General features: G+C 49.8%; 1 protein-coding gene across 2 annotated transcripts in view; it reads right to left on the bottom strand.

Annotated features, from left to right (window-relative positions):
• Positions 1-18,317, bottom strand: part of CORO1C (coronin 1C) — a 37,352-nt gene that overhangs the window by 12,130 nt on the left and 6,905 nt on the right. Inside the window, exons 1-2 of one of the 2 annotated variants that reach the window (XM_042865853.1) lie at positions 18,104-18,187; positions 4,699-4,898 (exon numbers count right to left, since the gene is read on the bottom strand). In XM_042865853.1, the coding sequence (XP_042721787.1) occupies positions 4,699-4,893 (195 nt within the window). In that variant the 5' untranslated portion in view covers positions 4,894-4,898; positions 18,104-18,187. Of the gene's footprint in view, positions 1-4,698; positions 4,899-18,103; positions 18,188-18,317 lie in introns of those variants that run through there. The other variant, XM_042865852.1, reaches the window with a different exon arrangement.

The following is an 18,317-nucleotide window of genomic DNA, read 5'->3' as shown; positions in this document are numbered from 1 at the left end:
TCCTTTAGCAGGGGTGGGCTGCCCTTAACAACTGACAGATAAGAACAAAAAGCTCTGTTATTAAATCCATAGGGGTCAGATAAGCAGCACGGGATAACCATTCCCAGCAGCGGCAGTTTTATCAATTAATGTGATTGTCTCCCAACTGCTTCTATGCCAGAAAAGGGTGACTGGCTGCAGGAAACAGCCCCCAGATGGTGGTAAAAATATCACTGGGAACAGCTGCTTCCCCCAGGCCAGGCTATGCTCACCACCACCAAGAGGGAAGTGGCATTGAGTTGCACAAGGAGCAGCGATTTCACCACCCTCACTTTGCAGAAGTCTAAAGAAAGAAATCAGGTTGCAAGCACCAAGACTGAAAGACAAACTGACCGCTACCTGTCTTCCCTGAGCCGTGTGACAATCCCCAATTCTGCAAAATTGGATGGAGTGAAGCACTCTGGGCACCGATCTTCCACCTCTGGTTGCAGCAGCTGGCCACACACGTAGCGCTCAGGGAAAATAATATGGGACGCAATGGAAGTGTACTGCTCTCTCGTGACCGTGACAAATAGCCATTAGTCACTGCTAAACCAATCACAGTATCCACAGCTAATGTGGAAGATGATGAAGAGAGATGCTGATGGCTCAGTGCAGCGATCCCTTCCATCCTTGCCTGCAGCCACCGAGCTCAGCTTCCACCCTCAGTGCTGCACAAGGCTTGAAGAGCTGCAGCAGCCTTGCCTTGCACTGAGCTCTACCTGAGCATAAGGCAGAGGGGTAACAACGCTTGCCCTTCAATTTCCTACAGAAGTAAGATTTCTGGAGCTTTAGTGCCTGCCTGCTCTTCCTTAGTTCATCAAGAACCTGATGATCCACTGCACTAAAGCTGATGGTCATAAATGAAAACCATTAATATCTTGCTTTTTTTATCTAGTTGTTGCACGGTTGTCTTCAATTCTCATCTTCCCCCACTCAACATACACCATTGCTTGGGGCTGTGTGAGAATCCAAGCAAAATTTAGGGGGAAAAAATTGTGGCCTTCAGAGAGACAGAAGAAGTCCGCAGCCTCACGGTAGAAAGGCAGCACTTCCCATTTGGAGGCTTTATGTAACGGCTCACGCTCTGCCACCACAACTGAGAACTCCCTGCAGCAGCACTTTCTTCTTTGCAAGCTGCAAAGATTTTGCAGAAGGGGGAAAAAAAATGGTCCCCAGTCCCCACAAAGCACAGCCCCAGCACCACGGTGTTTGTGAGCCACTTTCCCAGCACATCAGGAAACTCCCAGCTATCAGCTGTATGGAGCTGCAGGAGCAGGCTCCAAAGGAGCTGCGTGCAGCTTGCTTGTGAGGATCGGTGCACACCTCCTCACTGGGCTCCCTCCCTGCACATTCACTGGGACCAGGATCCCAGATCAGCTCTGCAGTCCTGCTCTGCACCGCTCTGCTCAGTGCCCATCACACACAATCTGCAGCAAACGCGCTGTTTCCACTCTTCTTCCCCGACGCGCACAGCTCACTCCAATTAGCCTATTATCTGCGCTCCATAATGGATACAGATTAAAGCACTTCACCTACGGATGGCCCCGCAGAGCGGCCAACCCGCGGGAATCGCAATTCCCAGCAAGTCTGGAGGCTCCTGCTGGCGCACGGGGACGGTGAATCCCGGAAGGCCCACGCACAGGGCGGGACGACGCAGCAGCCCGGCGGCACCCAACTCCGCTGACCGCAGCCCCGGCCACGCAGCGGTTAACCGGCTCGCACTTGCCGCGCATTGGCTCGGCCCCCGCCAATCAGCGCGGCGGCTGCCGGCGGCCCCGAGCGCTGTCATGACCATATAAGGCAAAAAGCCGCGGTCGCCGCAGTGCCGCTGCGGCGGGCGCGGGAACGCGCGCGCGCGGCGCGGGAAAGGGCGGGGGAGTGACACGTGCGCGGCCCGGAACCGGCAGCGCCCGCAAAGCACAGCGGGCCCCGGAGGGGTGAAGTGCTGGGGAACCAGCCGCAAAGCGGGGCATGGAGCCGGTGCTGCGCGGGGTTCCTGCGGCCTTTGCCGTGCTGACAGCTCCCGGAGGTCAGACTGTGACAGTGATGCCCCAGGAGGTGGAAGGGGGCTGCTTTCCCTGTAGCTGGAGCTGCATCAGGTGTTAAACGTTAAAAGCATACCAAAGGCAAGGTGTAGGACTGCTTTCATCTCCAGAACAAAACAGCAAGCACTATGCTGTGGGAACTCAAACACCTGTGCTAAATGGACTCAATCAGAAGTCAGAATGGCGGGGGGGAGGGAGGAGCGTTCAGGGAGCTGAAGGAGCAAGTGTCATCGCTCACAGAGGCAGAAATAAAAGAGGAACACAGGAAGTGATAGAGCACAGCCCACAGCGTGCTGTGCTGCAAAAGAAATCATCAGGCTGAGGGATTTGAGAGCAGCGGTCCTCAGCAACCAGCCATGCCCAAACCTTATCACATCAGAACCTTGGGGAAGTGGAAAACAGAGCAGGAATGTGGCTGAGGACACAAGTGAAGCCAAAGGATGGCAGGAGGAATCACTGACTAAATGAAAAAAATATATAAAAATAAACAAGCCACCAAATAATAACACATAGCAAGGGGAAAATAGGAGCCTGTCCTGGCAGGGCTGAGCTGCAAGGCATGCAATGTCACAGCAACTGAGCAAGGGGCTTCCAACCCAAATCTGTGATATGGGACCAGGCTTGGGCAGGAGCAGGACATACAGCTTGAGGGCAGCCACATCCCAGAATGCTTGCAAAGAGCTGCTGAGGAGATGAGCAAAATGCAGAGCTGTAGAAGAGCCCGGGGGCTGGCTTGCTTCATTATAGCTAGCAAGGCAGAAGTGAGAACTTGCCACGTCTGCTCCTGTGATGCACTCTCCATCAGAATGCTGTATTCACTTCTGGTCACTTCTGCTATTTATAACAGGACAGATCTGCACAGAGAGCTAGGAAAAAGGGCTGATAACAGACAGAGCATTTGGAGAGTACGGCTAAGAGAGGCGTGAGGGTCACAAAGACAAAATGTTACTGAAGAGGAATACTAGCTTTTCTTTTTTCCTGATTCACACAAATACAAAATGCCATCTCAAACAAAAAATAGGAAGGATTTGAAAGAATGAGGAAACACCAGGAGATGCTGGAACACACCACAGAGCACGCTTCCTGATCTGGTGCTCCTCTGTTGGAAAGAACCCTTTTTTCTAAAGGGTTATGAACCCAAATCTAACTGCTTCTGTAAAGCAACACCATCAAAATACTTCAGCTTTAAGTCTGTATTAAAATCAGTTTGTATCAGTATTGGACTACTGATTCTATCTAACATGGCAAGAATTTACACTAAATGCATAAACGAAGCCAGGCGTGCAATTTCAGAAGCATCAAACACGCAGAATTGAGGAGAGCAAGAAACATTGTCAGTACGATCCCCTATCACTCTCAAGGACATTCATTTCCCTTCTATCTCATCAAGCTATCCATCTTACACATTGTAAATTTTCAAAGGAGAAAAAATTCCTGTGGAAACAAATCACTAAGATGAAGTAATGCATTTAGGTTTGATGTTTCTCGCTTTTGTTTTTAACTATGAACACATGAAGGGATTGGGGTGGCCAAGAGCCTGTCAAAGGTTTTCAGGTTAGCATTCTTGTAATCTGACTGTGGTAAACGCCAGCACATCAGAAAGGGAGAGGAGAGCAGCACTCTCCTGCAAGGATGAAAGATGTACTGTGGTTTTTCCACGTGATACCTGGGGGCAGAATGAATTTATAAGAATTTATTTCAGTCTCAGACACTGCTCCTGCTCATTTGTACAGTCTTATACCATAAAATTATGAGACTGGCAGGGAGATTTCCATGGCAATCTTTACAGCTTCCTCCAGCTATTTGATGCAGCCATTTTTGTATCCGGTGGGCAGCAGCCTATCATTTCTGTGTGCTTTACAAAGCATTGGCCTGAGGAGCTACAAAAATATTCAAAGGAAAGAGAAGTAAATTGTACATATAGCCTCATTGTGAGATTTTTTCTGGAGACTGAGCAGCATTTGGCACAGAAAAAGTAAGGAACAGACTAAGACGAAGCTTAGTCTGCTTCTCTCTGCATCAGGTACTAAGGGCTAGCAAGACCTGGCTGCAGTGTCAGAGCCCAGACAGAGCCACACGGGCTGGGAGAGCAGTGACAGCCCTGGAGCTGCTGTCTCACTGAACTAGTTCTCGTCTCACACCACACAACAGAAGTGTAACGACAGGACAAGCAGCAGCCAGACCAGCTGTGCCATGGTCGCAAGGGCTGTGCACATGCACTGCAGGGAGCAGCACCCAGCTGTGCCACCCACTCCATTCTGGTTTGCAAGAAGCATTCCTGAATTTAGTGATTCTCACGAAGCTCAAGGAGCCAAATCCTAATGGCCAAAAAACCTGACTGCAGCTAGCACAAATAGAGAGGCTTTAGGAAGAGCACGAGTTCTACTCAGAAACCTCTGACATGAAGATTTGCTTTAGATCAGTCGAGCAAACTACTTATTTACTGTGTTTAATGCACGGGAAGCGTTACCCTGATTCCAGCAGCATTACATGTGTTCCTACACGGCACAGCCGAGCAACGTTTGTCACAACACAGCAGAGACTTCACAGCCGTAGCGCCGCTCACAAACAAGCACTGAAGTGACAAGGGAAAGCTGAGCACGTTAACAGCAAGAAACTCAGCAGCACTCACCTTGTGCAAAGGCAGCACCAGGAAGGCCCCGCCGCCGCTCGCATCCACGATGATTGCAACAAACCTGGGGTTCACAGCACAGAAGGAGCTGTCCCAAGTGACGCGAGAGACACGGATGTCATCGTAGCACTGGTCGTTCTTCACTGCCTGGCCAAACACATGCCGGAATTTGCTCTGTCGTACCACTCGCCTCATTGTGTCTGTAGAGAAAAGGGATGGCAGAGGGTGGTCAGCCACACGTAGGGATGTGCTGCTTGTCAGAAGGCAAGTCAAGGGCTTGTCACCTCGCTGTCACCCGGCCCCACCGCTACACAATGCAGTTTCACACACTGCTGCATTCACAGGGAGCTTCCTGCAGACCTGCTAAGTTCTCAAGTTGTTTTACATTTAAAAAACAACACAGGTTGCCTCATCCCTGACACAACCAAACCGCACGTTCAAGGCTGTTTCATAGAAGGAGCTCACTGGTTAAGTGTCAGCACTGCTATTGTAGACGCTCTTTCTGCAGCAAAGGAAGTCCCTAATCCTAAAAGCAGTTTTTAGACAAGTCTCCGCATATTTTCAGGGATAAATCTGGGCTTGGATTGAACTTGTTTACTTTCAAGTCAGACAGGGTCCAGAAGACGTAAATAAAAATGCAAGCTCTCAAAATCCGGTGTTCCTGTGAAGTGGTTCCACATGTCAGCCAGCTTCCACTTCTTTCTTCTCACTCCAAAATCTCACAAAAAAAAAAAAAAAATTAAAGTTTCCTAGGCAGAAAGGAGTAATGGAAACAACCTAATGACTCAAATTAACTTAGCGTGTCTGTAGCACTTCTCTTGAGACAAGGATTTTCAAGAAGGCTTGAGTTAAAATAGAGGGAAACTGACCAGCATGGAAAATTCCAGTGCTGGATGAAGACTCAGGTAGGGGACCTCGCATGAATCCCAACCCTGGAAGCAAGCATCCACCTCCTGTCTTGCTTCCCAGAAACTTCCCATGTGGAAACAGCGCTGGGAAAGCCACAGTGCTTTGCAAAGCTGCTCCCTGCAGACCCAGGCTGATGCCCAAGTGAGAGACTGAGCAGGGTGCAAATGTGCATCTCTGCTTTTTGGTGATGAAAGGCTGTGCATCCATCTGACTGCAGCGTCTTTGCGTGAGAGCACTGAAAGAGACTGCAGAACGAGCGCCGTTTGTAGTCGTGAGGTTACAAAGAGCTGCAAAACTGGAGCAAAGCACTCATCAGAGCTGGGAAATCAGCAGTCACACGGTGTTTGAAGAAAAGAAAAACGTTACAATTAATGTCACAGACAGCTATAGAGCGAAACGCTCCGCTCTAGGTGTTTGAAAGAAAAAAAGCACTCTGCCTGCTTCTCATGAGATCCCTCTGAGCACCATGCAGCCCCACTGCCCCCTGCCATCACAAGGTTCTGCCCAGGTGAGGGCACAACAAGGATGCTTTCTGATGGTCTGTTCAATCTCTCAAATGAATTCCGTCATTTTGAAGATACAGAAGTGCCACAAACACCATTTTGTAATCACAGGGTTGTAGAATGGTTTGAGTTGGAATGGGCACACATCTCTAGCAGTGCTCACAGCCCCGTCCCTTGACCGTGGCTGTGTGCAGGGATGGGGCACCACCAGCTCTCTGGGCATCCTGTGCCAGTGCAGCTTATAGGAAAAAAAGAAGAAAAAAAAAAAAGCAATTGTAATTTTTAAATGCAAAACATTGTGAACTATTACAATTCCCAGATGAAAAAAGCTGGATGCAACTTATTAATGATTACTGTCACCTTCCAGATGAACTTAGGCTTCCTCTGTCAGTTAGTGCGGTTGCACAACGCACTTTTCTGCCACACATTGCACTTAAAACCACAGGGCTGCTCTGGGCTGGGCACACCCAGCGACAGCACAGCGCAATGGAAGCCACCAAGCAGCAGCAATGTGAGCACGAAGCGCGGCCCGCCAGCGCCATTTTGTGCTCTCAGCAGGCCTCAGCAAAGCCTGACCCAGGAGCACTTCAGCTCAAGGTGCCTGAAAGAAACAAAACGCATCGTCCTATTGCTGCTTGAGGACTGGCGGAGACGTAGCATGCAAGGAACACAGCTCCACACCCAGCTGCTAATCTATTGCATAGATGCAGAGAGGCTGGGCCTACTCCCAGCGAGCCATTAGTGCTGCATGGCAATGGGACACAGAGCTTTGGGTCCACTGCTGTGAGTCCTGCCCTTGGCACTGGTTCTGAGGGCTTCCAGTGCTGCTCCCATCCCCACTACCAGCTACACGCTGCCTTGCTGGTCACATTGGCTCCCTGGTGGGAATGCAGCCTGTTCTCATCCCACCGATGTTTCAGAAGAAAGTAAAGAGAGGGCTTCGAGCTGTCTGGTGGAGTTAACGTGCAGCAAACTGCCCACCATCAACATATGGTACATGCAGGGGTTTTCTGATTCGTCTGCTTTAATGCTAAGAACATGGATAGGGCGGTTAATAAGAGGGATTGTTTGTATAGCTTGGATAATTATATCTCTCCTTTAGTTCATCAACACCTGAATACCATAAGGAAGTCCCTCTCAAGCACTCTATTTTCTCCAGTAATAAAATCCTACTATGCTATTTCCCTCATTTTTACCATTTCCCAGGATTTTTTGCATTTGAAATTTCTTGTTTTCCACAACTGACATTTAAAATCACAGAGAGCCAGAAGTATCCCAAAATACCCCTATTTGTTCCAAACCGATTTGTTTGAGCACACCTTCACTGCCCTCTTCCCCCACCTACAGCTCATCATTCTTAGCAGGAGCTCTCCATGATGAACACATGGTGAACAGCCTCTGAGTCCTCATTTCCATAGCAAAGGGAGTGATTCTTGGCTTTGGATCACAGCCATTTTGATCTGGCTGCTCTCCAAAGAGAAGTGGGGAAAAAAATAAATGTGCAGGCTCCAGCTATAAAGAGCAGCAAGTATGGATCTTCCCGCACAGCACAGAAAGTGGGCAGGTGGAAAACAACACGGGTTAGCTCGATCCTGAGCACCAAGAAGAGTCATCCTATCCCTATGCCAGCCTCCTGTGAAAATGCAAAGAGCGTTTAGTATCCTAATTTGTCTCTCAGTGAAGTGTGAAGGATCGCTCTTCCACCACCCACAACACGAGCAGAATTTGGAAGCTCCTTCCCTGGGGACACCCAAGGTCAGGGGATGGGGCACTGAGCACCTGATGGAGCTGTGGGTGTCCCTGTGCACTGCAGTGGAGTTAGATCAGATGACCTTTAAGGATGCCTTCCAATTGAAGAGATGCTATGAATCTAATCTGGTAACTGGGCTGGGACAGGTCCTCCTGGTCATCAGCAGAGGTAGGGCAGCACTCAGCCTGCCCACTCGCAGGATCATACAGTGAAATGCCAAAATTTATGCCGATCTGATGTCTGGAAAGAGTGATGCAGCCTTCAGTATCTGCAAAACCCTGCAAGGCTTCTGGGAGCCAGAGCACATCCACAGCCAAACAGGGCTGGGCTTGGGCAGCAGACTCAGCGTTAAGCTTTCAAAAGAGAAGGATAATTAGATCGTGGTCGCTGCCGCTAAATCTGAGCTGAGGAACTGGAACGATCTTCGTACACTTGCTAGACAGGAAATGCTTTTTTTTTTTTTTTTGTAAAGTACAACTTTGGAGGATTTAAAGCCTCACTGCTGTGAGTTGAAAGGAGTTTGAATTTTGCCAGAGTTACAGCCCTCAGCAAAATGAGAACAGAAGCGCTCGACGCCCTGCAAAGACAGCGACAATAGAAGTGCTGACAGCTCTGTGCCTGAACTGATCTCCTGGACCTGCTTGGGGGCACCGACATCTTGCATGTCCTGTACAGGACACAGCCATCCACCTTCAGTCTTTTCCTCCCCAAATGTCAAGTGACATTCAGCTGAATTTTACTTCGCATTCAGCTCCGTCTCCCACTGCCATATGGTTCAGGCTCCGGCCTTTGTTCCAGTCTTTAAAAGGATCTCAGAAATGCAGAATGCCATCAGCCATACTTGCACAGTGATACTTTTCATCCTGTTTCTTTCTGATCTCCCATCATGATGTGTCACAAGAGTTACCATGAGTTTGCCCATTTTCCTGTTTATAAAGGATTTATCTGTCTAGAGAAACCAACAGATGTATTTCTGTGGCTTCGGAGGGTTTTCAGGCTGCTTATGCAAGAGGAAACGCATCCTGCTAGGGAACACTTACAGGAAAACCCCCCACTAATGGCAAAATCCTGCTCAGCCCATGTGATTGTGATCCCTTCTGGAAAGAGCGACATTTGAAAGAAAGGGCTGGATTCAGGCACAGCCAGCCGGAGGCTATGGCTAAGGGAGGGGGGTACAAAGCAACCAGCCTGGGAGAACGGCGCTTCCTTATAAAACGCTGCTTCTTTTGGGGCTGGAAAGGAACAGGGCTTTCCCTTAAATGGGAAACTTGAAGATAAGCAAGAGTTGCATCTGTTTATGGTAAGCCCCAAACTCCATTCAGCACCAGCTTTATTGAAGGGATTCCATGCGCTTCAACGGCGGCTTTGAAATAAATTCAGTCTCAGATAACGATCAACAAATGCAAAGCAGATAAGGAGAATGACCAAGTCACTGTAGGCAATGTTACCAGAGCAAATCACTATTGATGCTCACCATGAGAGGACACCTGCCTTGCTGCTGACATGGAGAGTCCCTTGTGTCCCTGCCATGATGCTATCTCTCTACGTACGATTCTCCCCCAGCAAGGGGATGGTGGGTGTGTGACTGCTCCATCCCAACACATGTGAGGATGGGAGCAGCTGAGCACTGCCCAGGTATTTCCTAATCTCACGCTGGCATTTCTTCATCTTGGAGTGCTGGGTTGTGCAACCTCAGCACATCCTCTGTGAGCCACGCATGTGTGCTGAGTGCAGTGCAAACATACATCTGCCCGCAGACATATGCTTCACAGCCTTACCATACTGCACAGGACAGCACCTTAAGAACATCTCAGAGGAACATCCAGCAAAAGGAAAAGCTTGCCAGATCATTTTAAGGGCACGGATCACTAAGCCCGAAGCAGCGTGCCAACCTGCAGGAGTTAACCAGGCAAGCAGTGCTGGCAGGCTATGATGGGTTGCACAGGCTGCAATGTACAACGGCAGTCAGAGTGCAGAACCAGCACAGCACCAGCAAGGCTGCAGGAGCTCATCTCCCTTCCTGAGCAAAATCAATGGGCACAGTCTCATAACGTCTTGCCATATTTAGGCAGGGGGAAGCAGAGGGGAAAAAATAAAATAAGAAATCACATGACAACAAAAAATACAGCTCGCCCTACCACAGTGCATGAAAGCTTTGGTAGGAAAGGGAACTGCTTGACTCAGTCCTACTCTGTTTGACTTCACACTATCACCTCTGTGGTGTACCATTTCAAATCAATTCATACTGAGCCCACTGCTGACAGAATTTTTGTTTTCAGATGTTCAGAGTTATTTAAACGCAGGGTGTACACTGCTACAGATGGTCACAATCCCAAAATACATCATATTTGCGCACAGATTATTTTCAGTCTTTGGTTACTTTAGTCTAGGTTGAGCAAGACTCTGCCATCTGATTTCACTTCATTTTAAAGACAAAAAGCTGCAATCTGAACTCAATACTGAAATTTCCAGCTGTTACACCACTGGCAAGATTCTATTTTGGGATGGGAACCCAAGCCACAAACTACCAGGGAATTTGATTATATCTCAACTGGGGAGCACAGCACACTCAAAAATGTAACGCAACCCAAACTTGAAATAAGCTGGAACTGCAGTCCTGGACAAAGTGCAAGGTGCTAGTTCTAACCTGTGAAATACTTGATACCACTGTTTTTCAGAGCTGTACCAACGCTCCCATCTCACACACACTGTTGGGAAGCATGGCCCCATGCAGGGGCTGATGCTCCTCACAAGAACATGCAGGGATGCCGTGGATATTTTCACTTGAATTGCAATACCTGGAAATCTTCATCTTCTTGGGTGCACAAGCTAATTACATTATTTTGTAGCTTTAATCTTTACTGACTAACACTACACCATTCACTGTAATTTGCAGCAGGTGCTCTCCTGCTGCCTATCCCAACAGCAGTTCCCAGCCAAACCTCCTTCCTAGCCTGCATCTTTTGTAACACCTTGTGTCATGCCACAGGCACTGATAAGTGATGTGTCTGAGGATATGTGGATGACAGCAATTTCACGCAGACTGGACAAAAAGGATCACTAAAAATGATAAACGTGTCATAACCAAAGACAGGGGAGAGCAAAGCAAAGCAGAAGGCATTAAAACCCAGGATAAGATCTCACAATGGCTTATAACATGTGCCTCCCCCGTGCTCTTCTGCTAAAGCCTTCCTTCTCCTCCACTTTCTCCACTGGAATAAACACCAGAGATTGCTTCCTTGCACGTTGTACAACATCTACTGCCAAGAGAAAGCAATACACTTCCAGTGTTGAACAACAGCCCTATGAACTTCAGCCAGAGACATTACACCAGCATGATGGAAGATGCTACTTACACCCCTGGGGACTGAGTGCATCACCTCAACAGTAAGAGCAGCATAACCCACAAAGTAGAGGGCAACAGGGCTTCAGACCACGCTCTGACCCTGAGGAAAACACAAGACAGAGAGCACAGCCCCTGTGCAGAGCTGCAAGTCAGCCAGCCTGTTCTGACAGCCAAGCTCCAGGAACCCTGTTAAGAGAAGTATGCAGATAAAATGCTTGCTCCATACAGCTGACCTAGTTCTCTTATCAGTGCAGCAGAGCTAACGGGGAAGTACCAGTCTGTTTGAGGCTGCTACTCCGATTTGCTGAATTCTTCTGCTCTCTTGAAGGTTACATGAAGCTTCTTCTGAGATCATTTGTATTTCTGAATGACAGACCACAAGGCTTTTCCTCTCCCTTCTTTCAACCTGGGAGATAAGCTTTGGCTGAAAGCACAGGAGCAGCTAAGGGTGGTTGTTATGAATGCAGAAAGAGCTCTTCCCCACCAGACCTTCATTAATTTCTTACCAAACCATTAGTCTCACAATCCAGCAGAAGCCCACCACATCCCACCATTCCCAGCTAATTAGCCAAGGCACAAGTGCTTTTCTCTAGCACAGCTAAGCCCTACCAGCAGGAAAGGGCTGTATTTTCTCCTGCAGCTTGAATCAACCACAGGTCCTCAAATGAAATAAACTGCAAACCTAAGCCTGTGTGCGACAGGAGCTCATCAGTATCCACTGGACCCAAAACAGCCCCTGATGCAGGAATGCAGCATCTTCAGTGATGAACCTAACCTGGAGGCCAAACAGAAGCAGCACCCAGGAGCTGGGAGCCCAACATAAAGAATAACAAGTGCAGGATTTCCCATTCCACTCAAGTCAAGAGAAAGTGCGGTCATGAAGGTAATTTGATTAACACGGTGTTTTCTAAGGTAAGCATGTTTCCTGTTGAACTTCAGTAGCCTTAAGACATTACTGGGAACATTATGCTGTTTCTCCTTGCTTATAGCTACATGGATTACACCTTAAAACCCAAAAAGATTCATCAAAAGGAGAAATCTCCAAAGGATTTGATGAACCGTTTTCTGTTCCTCCTGAATTCCAACATGTCACAGTGCCCAGATGTACCACAGAACTACAAACACTGAAGATGCTTTGAAGAAAACCTATCTCATGGATGAAGTGCTCTCCAAGCACCCCGCAGCACCTCAGCCTGAGCCCCACAAGGAAACCCAGACCCACGGAAAGTGTTTTGCTATAAACATGAAGGCAGCTGGGATGCAAATTCCTCACCACTTTGAAATAAAGCAGAAACGTCAGCTCAGCACAGCCAGGACAGCAGAGCTGCCAAGTGTGACTCAGACTGACCGAGCTCTGCAAACGGCCCAGCCATTGAACCAGATGATCTTGGAGGTCCCTTCCAACCCAAGCCAATCTATGATAATTGTCAAAGGCAAGACAGTATCTTCAGCAGAGGAGACACAGAAGGTTCAGGTTGGACAAACATGAACACATTTCAGCTTTTAACACCGGACAAATAAGCTGCAGAATGAATCTCACTTCCCACAGCTGGAACTGGCATGTCCTTCTCCAGATTTCCATCTGCTGTCCTGCCAGCAATTCTGGCCAAGCAGCCTGTAATTCAACGAGCGCCATTGTCATCCTGTCCCGTTTCCATAATGAGTAACTGGAAATCAGGGCTGGGCTAGATCACAGCATCATTAACACTGGAAAAGGCCACCAATATCATCTAATCCAACCCCATACACTCACCAAGCCCAGTAGCTGTGTCCCTCAGTGCCACATCTCCATGTTTCTGGAACACCTCCAGGGACAATGACCACACCACTTCCCTAGGCAGCCTGTGCCAGGGCCTGATCACTCTTCTGGAGCACAAATTACTCCTACTGTCCAACATGAACTGCCCTGGTGCTACTTAAGGCTACTTAATCACCTCTTGTCCTACAGCTGTTATCTGTGAGAAGAAGCTGACCCGCACCTACCTGTAGAGAGTGATAAGGTCAATCTGCCAACTCAATTTTAGATCCCTGTCCCACAGTACCAACTACAACCACTCTGATGTTTGCTTTAACCAAGGGCTGAGTTTAAGCTTCTCTGTCCCACAGCTGCTCTGCTCATGGACCCAATGTCTGGCACAGGCAGCAGAGACATGGGCATAGCCTGGCCTCGGGCAAGGCAGGCAGGAATCACAGCCCCTGGTGACCTTTAAGCTTTACCTACCTGCTGTCTCGACAGTCACGTTACCGCACACACAACCTCAGCTTTCAACCCTCCGACAGAGCTCCTGTGGCATTTACAGCACTGCAGGAGGAACAGCCAAAACAACAGGCAGCATCAAGTCGAGATAAGCCCCAGCTGCTTTTCATGTGATCCTTCGTAGTGCCTCAGAGCTCCCCTTGTAGACCAATGTGGCAAGCACTACATAAAAGGAACCAAGAGATAACCTTTGCCCTCAGAGAAACATCAGGGAGCGAAGCAAGGAGTGCACAGATAACACACGAGCATCTAAAGCATGGTGAAACAGGAGGCAGAATCCGGGTTGCATTGGGAGAAGCTGTGCAGAACCTGAACGAATCGCTCCAGAGATGGCTGGGGCCGGGAAAAGAAATGCTGAAGGCACAACACACAGCTCAGAGCAAGGACAGCTGTGCCTCCACGCCATGCTGCACCAAGGCAGGGCTGTGTCTGGCAGCTGGCTCCCCATTTCTTCCTGCCTTGCAAACTGACCTCAGCAGATCAGAAATGAAAATTACTCTCCCCTTCCCCCCACCCCAGGACCATTGAAAACTCAAAAAAAAAAAAAAAAAATTCAATTAACCCTCCTCCAATTCTGAACAAGGCAGCTCTGTGGCCACTGACTCCATTCTTCGCTGCAGTGCTTCCATCAGTCACACGGTATGAAATGAGCTGAGCAGCTCAGGGTGCGAATGGCATCTACCTGCACACACTGTGACCTGTGCTGCTGCAAATAGCAGAGCTGCCCAGCCCCACACCTGAGGAGCCCAGCACAATGCATGACCTCCCATTTCCCATCCGGAAACGAGAAACATTTGCAATGCTAACCACAAGCCAACTCCAAGTGTACACCCCAAACCACCGTGTGTTCAGGACAGCAGCATGCACTGAGTGACTGTGAGTGGCTTGAGTACCTCCAATGAGTGGAAAAACCGTATCTAGGAGTATCTCTGAGACACCAGCTCTGCTGCCCTTGCCACGTGTGTGCCCATGGCCATCTCTGTGCTGAGCAACCGGCCAGCTCCTAGGGGGCAGAGCGATTACTCCAGCCTCGTTATTGCCTGCTAATCCCTGGTGGTGCTAATTATCTCCATTATCAGTCTGGCTGACTGTGCCTGACACACACCCAATATCCAAATGTGCAGGACCAGAGGATGTCAGATCCCTGCCAGATCCAAACAGAAAGAGAATCCTGCCAGATGCAGCATTACAAGGTGGCACTTTATGCATTTACGTGAGATAAACAAGAGCTTCCCAGGGACCGGAGAGCACAGTCACTATGGCAACTACATGCAGAACAGGGACCGAGTTCCCACATCGCAGAGCACTCGGACGACCCAAAATCCCAGATCCTGGAGCTGCAGGTGGAACACAGTACCAGGGCACATATGGAATGTAGACAAAGATGCTCCGGCCAGCCAAGATTTGGGGATAAATTTGCACCTATTCTGGAGAGCCATGAGAAAAAAACAAGAACCTTCCAAAAGAGGACTGACTTCATCACAAATGGCTGAAGCTGCAGAAGATTGCAGTCAGTGTGCCGAGATGCACTAGCAGCACCAGGCTCGACGTAATCACTTTAAGTCAGACCCCACCACTACTCTAATGTTATTTCCACTGCTTTTCCAAATCAAATTATTAAAATGGAAACCAAGGAAAACCCAATTAAGACGAATCAGGAGGCCCAGCTCAGTGCCAAGCGGCAGTGCTGTAACTGAGCCAACCACCTCCGGCTTCCCCCTCCGAACCCAGACCTCAGCACAGCCATCACACGCTGATAGTGAGAAACTTATCATCCATTGCTCGTTATCAGCAAAGAAAAGAAAAAAAGAGAAAGCAACACTGATGAAGAAACAAAGCGATAACGCTGAAGGAATCATCCTTTCTCCTATGCAGACAATTCCTCCTTGGTATCTAAACCATAAACAACGTTGTGTTTTGTCACCTCTGAGGCAGGGAGACCTCTTCTATCGCAGGGCACCAGGCAGACAGGCTCTGACAGAACTGATGGTTTCCTCCCCGCGAGGAACAGACACCATTTTCCTGATTTCTGTTGAGTTCCTTGCTAGCTCCTGCCCTGCAGAGCTGGGTTTTAGAGCTGTTATGGTATTCCATCACAGGTCTGCCCCAGTTCAGGAGCACTTGGTGACCTCTTAGAAGGATGACCACTGTTAAGAGATTACATCTGTCTTATTAGCATGAAGGATTGCATGGCAAAAGTGTAAAGAAAAATAATCTGTTTGAACAAGCACGCAGCAGTGCCTAAACAGTCACCTTCCATTTCATGCCCAATCACTACCTCCAGCCATATCCTGCTGCTCGTTCTGACCGTTTTTTACTCACCACATAAAACTACGAGGCTCATTTACAGCAGAATGAATGCCATGATGCTGTAACCAGGAAGAATTTCATCATGCCTATTGCAGAGGAGCACCCTTCACACTGGGTGAGCTGACCCCAGCATCACCCTGAAGTGAAGTCGCCTGCTGAGCACCCAGACCTCAGAACAACTCAAGGAATCCATTTTTGTGTTATTACTCAGATGGGAAAAACAGAATGAGAAAATCCTAACAGCAGGTAGAGAGTGCAGAAAGCCATCCCTACCTACATGTGCACATCTGGAACCATCAGCACTCACCCCCATCTGTCCTGGGACACAGCTCTCAGTCCAAAGCCTTTCTGACCTGAAGTTCGAAGCGGGGGAGGCTGCAGGGAGAGAACTAAAAGAGAGCACAGACATATAATTCTTATGCCTGTGCCCTGTAATGCTGAAACTGGGGCGCTTCAAATCCTCAGCGAGTTCTGCTCCAACGCATCCTTACAGGAGGGCTGAGATTATCACCAAAGCCCTCAGGAAAACAAAACCAAAACAAACAAAACCACGTTTTAAAAGCCAAGAGAAAATGTGCCTGCAAGCTCGCAGAAAAGGACATTCCTGGCCCTGGGAGTGGTGCAGCGATGACCTCACCGAGGCGAAAACCCAGGCCAGGAAGTGTTTTGCTCATGTCTTCCAACTAGGAAGCTGGCATCCAAGCTAATTATATTTCCCGGCAATCAATAACCAAATTAAAAACATTAACATAAATTCTCCTACAACCGACACGCAACTTTATGCTGTAATGAGCCATTTTATGACACAGTCATTGAAGTCTCTACCATTAAAGTTCAGTGTGATGCATGAAGCAGTCACTGAGAGCGGACCTCTCCCAGCCCTCTGCCGTATCTCTGAAGAAGGCTGATATTTTACCCTTCTGTGCATTCCATCCCATTGCCATTACACTGAATCTGCCTTTCGCTTGGAGTGCATCCCAGAAGTGACAGATGCAATAAGCATGAAGATTTAACTTGAAAAACACAATGATGTTTGAAAGGCAGCTCGCTAGAAGACGTGGTGGTGCCAACAGCACACATAAAAGAGACACAAAGTGCTGATTAAAGCGATCTCTATGCAAGGCTACAAGCGACCACTGAAAAATTACTGCCAAACACACACTGACTTCATCACAACAGCACTTCATCTGCTACCTTTGCTTGCACAGTTTGCAGCAAACATAACTATCAGCTGCAACACAGCGCTGTCAATGAGTGCACAGGAATCTGCTCTTCCCCTGGAGCAGGGGGTGATTCAATGGGGTTGAACACAGCCCTGTGTGCTTATAAAGGCACAAGGGGGAGTAAGCAACACAGAGAGCAATTTGGGTATAGCCCAGCTTGAAATGAAAGCAGAGCTGCTACTGGCAAAGTGGAAAGCGCGCCGCAGAGTGCTGCATTGCAAATGTCACTCCTCCACATCGCTGCCATCCTTCTTGCTGGGTCTAATCCACGGCACAGCTGCATGAATGGGCTGAATGGGCATGCTCCGACACACAGCCTGCAACTACAGCTGGGAACAAAAAACCCACACCGATGCATAGCACTCACCCTCCACAATAGAACTGCATCAATCAGTTATACTTTTGTTTCTAGATAGATTGGAGAGAAACAAACAAACAAAAAAACAAACAACAGAGCGAAAGCTGTCTCCTGCAGCACATTGTCTGGATGAAGGCACAACAGAGGGATGCTTATGCATGTCAGAAGGCTTTCTGTGCAGCGCAGCAGAGCGGCAGCTGACGGCTGAGGCGCGGACAAGCAGCGTTCCGGCCCTCGGCGTGCTGCTGCCCGTGCTCAACAACAAAGCCCGGCGGCGGGGCACAGCCCGGGGCAGCCGGCATCGGGACAAAGGGCGGCTGTGCCGAGCTGAGCCGAGCCGGGCGGCACAGCGGGCGCTGCCGGCACCCAGCGGGCGGCCCCAGCCCGGCAGCGCTCCGCCGGATGCCGGAACCGCGGCGGTGCCGGAGCGTTTCGCTACCTAATAAGGAGGCGAGCGGCGAGAAACCGCGGTTTGCAACCGCCCGCGCTCCCAGGGCGCTTCCCCCGCAGGCCCCGGGCGCTGACAGCCGCCTCTGAGGGAAGGGCCCAAGAAGGAAGGGCCCCGCCCGAGCATCCCCCGCGGCCACCGGCTGCTCCCTCTGGGCGGCCCCGCCTGCCCTCGCCGCCCGGCTCGGCCCGGGCCCGGCCCTACCGCCTCGCCGCGGGCACGGCCGCCCCAACTTCGCCGCCTCCACCCTAGCGGGCGACCCACCGCCGTCCCCGGTTCCCCTCCCGCCGCCCCCGCGCACCGCGATCCTTCAGCCGCCTCCCCGCGTCCGCTCCTCAGCCCGGCGGATCCCCCTCCGCCACTGCCGCCTCCGCCGCCGCCACCGCCCGACTGACCGCGGCGCAGCAGGCGCTGGCTCCGCCCTCTCGTGGCCACGCCTCCCGCCGGCGTGGCCACGCCCCTCTCCCCCTGCTCGGATGAGTGGCAGGAGTCTCGGCCAATGGCGACGCGGCGCT

Source organism: Lagopus leucura, unplaced genomic scaffold, assembly GCF_019238085.1.
Source record: "Lagopus leucura isolate 7727_CA_CO unplaced genomic scaffold, USGS_WTPT01 Super-Scaffold_806, whole genome shotgun sequence".
NCBI lineage: Eukaryota > Metazoa > Chordata > Aves > Galliformes > Phasianidae > Lagopus > Lagopus leucura.
This window is presented reverse-complemented; position numbering and strand designations above follow the sequence as displayed.